Below are 6,869 nucleotides of genomic sequence, written 5' to 3' on the forward strand. Positions count from 1 at the left end.
AACCAAGGGGCATTCTGAGTACATTTCAACACCAAACCAAGGGGAATTCTGAGTCTACTTCAACATCAAACCAAGGGGCATTCTGAGTACATTTCAACACCAAACCAAGGGGCATTCTGAGTACATTTCAACACCAAACCAAGGGGAATTCTGAGTCTACTTCAACACCAAACAAAGGGGATTTCTGAGTCTACTTCAACACCAAACCAAGGGGCATTCTGAGTACATTTCAACACCAAACCAAGGGGAATTCTGAGTCTACTTCAACACCAAACAAAGGGGATTTCTGAGTCTACTTCAACACCAAACCAAGGAGCATTCTGAGTACATTTCAACACCAAACCAAGGGGAATTCTGAGTCTACTTCAACATCAAACCAAGGGGCATTCTGAGTACATTTCAACACCAAACCAAGGGGCATTCTGAGTACATTTCAACACCAAACCAAGGGGCATTGAGTCTACTTCACCACCAAACCAAGGGGCATTGAGTCTACTTCAACACCAAACCAAGGAGCATTCTGAGTCTACTTCAACACCAAACCAAGGGGCATTCTGAGTACATTTCAACACCAAACCAAGGGGAATTCTGAGTCTACTTCAACACCAAACAAAGGGGATTTCTGAGTCTACTTCAACACCAAACCAAGGAGCATTCTGAGTACATTTCAACACCAAACCAAGGGGAATTCTGAGTCTACTTCAACACCAAACCAAGGGGCATTCTGAGTACATTTCAACACCAAACCAAGGGGCATTGAGTCTACTTCACCACCAAACCAAGGGGCATTGAGTCTACTTCAACACCAAACCAAGGAGCATTCTGAGTCTACTTCAACACCAAACCAAGGGGCATTCTGAGTACATTTCAACACCAAACCAAGGGGAATTCTGAGTCTACTTCAACACCAAACAAAGGGGATTTCTGAGTCTACTTCAACACCAAACCAAGGGGCATTCTGAGTACATTTCAACACCAAACCAAGGGGAATTCTGAGTCTACTTCAACACCAAACAAAGGGGATTTCTGAGTCTACTTCAACACCAAACCAAGGGGCATTCTGAGTACATTTCAACACCAAACCAAGGGGAATTCTGAGTCTACTTCAACACCAAACAAAGGGGATTTCTGAGTCTACTTCAACACCAAACCAAGGAGCATTCTGAGTACATTTCAACACCAAACCAAGGGGAATTCTGAGTCTACTTCAACACCAAACAAAGGGGATTTCTGAGTCTACTTCAACACCAAACCAAGGGGCATTCTGAGTACATTTCAACACCAAACCAAGGGGCATTCTGAGTACATTTCAACACCAAACCAAGGGGCATTGAGTCTACTTCACCACCAAACCAAGGGGCATTGAGTCTACTTCAACACCAAACCAAGGAGCATTCTGAGTCTACTTCAACACCAAACCAAGGGGTATTCTGAGTCTACTTCAACACCAAACAAAGGGGATTTCTGAGTCTACTTCAACACCAAACCAAGGGGCATTCTGAGTACATTTCAACACCAAACCAAGGAGCATTCTGAGTCTACTTCAACACCAAACCAAGGGGCATTGAGTCTACTTCAACACCAAACCAAGGAGCATTCTGACTCTACTTCAACACCAAACCAAGGGGCATTGAGTCTACTTCAACACCAAACCAAGGAGCATTCTGACTCTACTTCAACACCAAACCAAGGGGTATTCTGAGTCTACTTCAACACCAAACCAAGGGGCATTCAGAGTCTACTTCAACACCAAACCAAGGGGCATTCAGTCTACTTCAACACCAAACCAAGGGGCATTCAGAGTCTACTTCAACACCAAACCAAGGGGCATTCAGTCTAATTCAACACCAAACCAAGGGGCATTCAGAGTCTACTTCAACACCAAACCAAGGGGCATTCAGTCTACTTCAACACCAAACCAAGGGGCATTCTGACTCTACTTCAACACCAAACCAAGGGGCATTCTGGGTCTACTTCAACACCAAACCAAGGGGCATTCAGAGTCTACTTCAACACCAAACCAAGGGTCATTCTGAGTCTACTTCAACACCAAACCAAGGGGCATTCAGAGTCTACTTCAACACCAAACCAAGGGGCATTCAGAGTCTACTTCAACACCAAACCAAGGGGCATTCAGAGTCTACTTCAACACCAAACAAAGGGGATTTCTGAGTCTACTTCAACACCAAACCAAGGGGCATTCTGAGTACATTTCAACACCAAACCAAGGGGAATTCTGAGTCTACTTCAACACCAAACAAAGGGGATTTCTGAGTCTACTTCAACACCAAACCAAGGGGCATTCTGAGTACATTTCAACACCAAACCAAGGGGCATTCTGAGTACATTTCAACACCAAACCAAGGGGCATTGAGTCTACTTCACCACCAAACCAAGGGGCATTGAGTCTACTTCAACACCAAACCAAGGAGCATTCTGAGTCTACTTCAACACCAAACCAAGGGGTATTCTGAGTCTACTTCAACACCAAACAAAGGGGATTTCTGAGTCTACTTCAACACCAAACCAAGGGGCATTCTGAGTACATTTCAACACCAAACCAAGGGGAATTCTGAGTCTACTTCAACACCAAACAAAGGGGATTTCTGAGTCTACTTCAACACCAAACCAAGGAGCATTCTGAGTACATTTCAACACCAAACCAAGGGGAATTCTGAGTCTACTTCAACACCAAACCAAGGGGCATTCTGAGTACATTTCAACACCAAACCAAGGGGCATTGAGTCTACTTCACCACCAAACCAAGGGGCATTGAGTCTACTTCAACACCAAACCAAGGAGCATTCTGAGTCTACTTCAACACCAAACCAAGGAGCATTCTGAGTCTACTTCAACACCAAACAAAGGGGATTTCTGAGTCTACTTCAACACCAAACCAAGGGGCATTCTGAGTACATTTCAACACCAAACCAAGGGGAATTCTGAGTCTACTTCAACATCAAACCAAGGGGCATTCTGAGTACATTTCAACACCAAACCAAGGGGCATTCTGAGTACATTTCAACACCAAACCAAGGGGAATTCTGAGTCTACTTCAACACCAAACAAAGGGGATTTCTGAGTCTACTTCAACACCAAACCAAGGGGCATTCTGAGTACATTTCAACACCAAACCAAGGGGAATTCTGAGTCTACTTCAACACCAAACAAAGGGGATTTCTGAGTCTACTTCAACACCAAACCAAGGAGCATTCTGAGTACATTTCAACACCAAACCAAGGGGAATTCTGAGTCTACTTCAACATCAAACCAAGGGGCATTCTGAGTACATTTCAACACCAAACCAAGGGGCATTCTGAGTACATTTCAACACCAAACCAAGGGGCATTGAGTCTACTTCACCACCAAACCAAGGGGCATTGAGTCTACTTCAACACCAAACCAAGGAGCATTCTGAGTCTACTTCAACACCAAACCAAGGGGCATTCTGAGTACATTTCAACACCAAACCAAGGGGAATTCTGAGTCTACTTCAACACCAAACAAAGGGGATTTCTGAGTCTACTTCAACACCAAACCAAGGAGCATTCTGAGTACATTTCAACACCAAACCAAGGGGAATTCTGAGTCTACTTCAACACCAAACCAAGGGGCATTCTGAGTACATTTCAACACCAAACCAAGGGGCATTGAGTCTACTTCACCACCAAACCAAGGGGCATTGAGTCTACTTCAACACCAAACCAAGGAGCATTCTGAGTCTACTTCAACACCAAACCAAGGGGCATTCTGAGTACATTTCAACACCAAACCAAGGGGAATTCTGAGTCTACTTCAACACCAAACAAAGGGGATTTCTGAGTCTACTTCAACACCAAACCAAGGGGCATTCTGAGTACATTTCAACACCAAACCAAGGGGAATTCTGAGTCTACTTCAACACCAAACAAAGGGGATTTCTGAGTCTACTTCAACACCAAACCAAGGGGCATTCTGAGTACATTTCAACACCAAACCAAGGGGAATTCTGAGTCTACTTCAACACCAAACAAAGGGGATTTCTGAGTCTACTTCAACACCAAACCAAGGAGCATTCTGAGTACATTTCAACACCAAACCAAGGGGAATTCTGAGTCTACTTCAACACCAAACAAAGGGGATTTCTGAGTCTACTTCAACACCAAACCAAGGGGCATTCTGAGTACATTTCAACACCAAACCAAGGGGCATTCTGAGTACATTTCAACACCAAACCAAGGGGCATTGAGTCTACTTCACCACCAAACCAAGGGGCATTGAGTCTACTTCAACACCAAACCAAGGAGCATTCTGAGTCTACTTCAACACCAAACCAAGGGGTATTCTGAGTCTACTTCAACACCAAACAAAGGGGATTTCTGAGTCTACTTCAACACCAAACCAAGGGGCATTCTGAGTACATTTCAACACCAAACCAAGGAGCATTCTGAGTCTACTTCAACACCAAACCAAGGGGCATTGAGTCTACTTCAACACCAAACCAAGGAGCATTCTGACTCTACTTCAACACCAAACCAAGGGGCATTGAGTCTACTTCAACACCAAACCAAGGAGCATTCTGACTCTACTTCAACACCAAACCAAGGGGTATTCTGAGTCTACTTCAACACCAAACCAAGGGGCATTCAGAGTCTACTTCAACACCAAACCAAGGGGCATTCAGTCTACTTCAACACCAAACCAAGGGGCATTCAGAGTCTACTTCAACACCAAACCAAGGGGCATTCAGTCTAATTCAACACCAAACCAAGGGGCATTCAGAGTCTACTTCAACACCAAACCAAGGGGCATTCAGTCTACTTCAACACCAAACCAAGGGGCATTCTGACTCTACTTCAACACCAAACCAAGGGGCATTCTGGGTCTACTTCAACACCAAACCAAGGGGCATTCAGAGTCTACTTCAACACCAAACCAAGGGTCATTCTGAGTCTACTTCAACACCAAACCAAGGGGCATTCAGAGTCTACTTCAACACCAAACCAAGGGGCATTCAGAGTCTACTTCAACACCAAACCAAGGGGCATTCAGAGTCTACTTCAACACCAAACCAAGGGGCATTCAGAGTCTATTTCAACACCAAACCAAGGGGCATTCAGAGTCTACTTCAACACCAAACCAAGGGGCATTCAGAGTCTACTTCAACACCAAACCAGCGTCATTCAGAGTCTACTTCAACACCAAACCAAGGGGCATTCTGAGTCTACTTCAACACCAAACCAAGGGGCAATAAGAGTCAGATGATGATTTAGATTCTGTTTCAACACATTGTCAAAAAGCGTTCAGGGGTTTCTTTTTAAAAAAACAAAGCATTGAATGTGAACACAGAGCAGCAATAACATGCTATGGATTTGTGGTACAATAAACAAAGATGAAATGAAGATATCCAAAACCCAAACCCTTTTCCAGTCCCTTTTGAACCCTGCACCCTGGGACTTTAGATGAAACTACTGAGTCGAGCACCCCAAACCCCTGATTCTATGGTATCCAAAACCCAGTACATTACCATCCATAGAAGGCAGGTATCTATGAGTTATCATTCCATTATGGAGAGAGCACCAACACCCACCACTTGAACAATTTGGGTCGGGGACTGAGGAGAAGTATCAGAACCCATTAGGTTATTTATATTAGATGCCTTTCTTACCTTTCTGTAGACCAGCATGTTGGGGGATTCATCAGCCACTCCATTGCTGCTCTGACTATAACTGTTTGTCTGCGCCATGACTTTACGTGATCTCCTGGCAGTGTGAAGGGCTCCTGAAAGAGAGATGGGAAAGAGCAGATTTTTTATTTTATATTTAATTTCACCTTTATTTAACCAGGTAGGCCAGTTGAGAACACCTTTATTTAACCAGGTAGGCCAGTTGAGAACACCTTTATTTAACCAGGGAGGCTAGTTGAGAACACCTTTATTTAACCAGGTAGGCTAGTTGAGAACACCTTTATTTAACCAGGTAGGCTAGTTGAGAACACCTTTATTTAACCAGGTAGGCTAGTTGAGAACAAGTTCTCATTTACAACTGCGACCTGGACAAGATAAAGCAAAGCAGTGAGACACAAACAATAGAGTTACACATAAACAAACGTACAGTCAATAACACAATAGAAAAATATATTTACAGTGTGTGCAAATGTAGAAGAGTAGTGAGGTAAAGGAATAAATAGTAGTGGCGAAATAATTACAATTTAGCAATTAAACACTGGAGTGATGTATGTGCAGAAGATGAATGTGCAAGTAGAGATACTGGGGTGCAAAGGAGCAAGATAAATAAATAAATACAGTATGGGGATGAGGTAGATAGATGTGCTATTTACAGATGGGCTATGTACAGGTGCAGTGATCTGTGAGCTGCTCTGACAGCTGATGCTTAAAGTTAGTGAGGGAGACATGAGTCTCCAGCTTCAGTGATTTTTGCAATTTGTTCCAGTCATTGGCAGCAGAGAACTGGAAGGAAAGGCGGCCAAAGTAGGAATTGGCTTTGGGGGTGACCAGTGAAATATACCTGCTGGAGCGCGTGCTACGAGTGGGTGTTGTTTTGGTGACAAGTGAGCTGAGATAAGGCGGGGCTTTACCTAGCAATGACTATTAGATGACCTGGAGCCAGTGGGTTTGGCGAGTATGAAGCGAGGGCCAGCCAACGGGAGCATACAGGTCGCGGTGGTGGGTAGTACATTGGGCTTTGGTGACAAAACGGATGGTACTGTGAAAGACTGCATCCAATTTGCTGGGTAGAGTGTTGAAGGCTATTTTGTAAATGACATCGCCAAAGTCGAGGATCGGTAGGATGGTCAGTTTTACGATGGTATGTTTGGCAGCATGAGTGAAGGATGCTTTGTTGCGAAATAGGAAGCCGATTCTAGATTTA

General features: G+C 44.0%; 1 protein-coding gene across 4 annotated transcripts in view; it reads right to left on the minus strand.

The window, feature by feature from the left end:
* The window catches only part of LOC110517589 (regulator of G-protein signaling 7-like), a 133,632-nt gene extending 127,869 nt beyond the window's left edge, over positions 1-5,763 (minus strand). For all 4 annotated transcript variants that reach the window (XR_005039161.1, XM_036960123.1, XM_036960122.1 and 1 more), the window contains exon 1: positions 5,648-5,763. Coding sequence is in view for 3 of the 4 variants with exons in the window: in XM_036960123.1 (XP_036816018.1) it covers positions 5,648-5,725 (78 nt within the window). In the remaining variant the exon portion in view is untranslated. The remainder of the gene's footprint in view (positions 1-5,647) is intronic.
* Between the last annotated feature and the right edge of the window lie 1,106 nt (positions 5,764-6,869).

Source organism: Oncorhynchus mykiss, chromosome 23 (genome assembly GCF_013265735.2).
Source record: "Oncorhynchus mykiss isolate Arlee chromosome 23, USDA_OmykA_1.1, whole genome shotgun sequence".
Classification (NCBI taxonomy): Eukaryota; Metazoa; Chordata; class Actinopteri; order Salmoniformes; family Salmonidae; genus Oncorhynchus; species Oncorhynchus mykiss.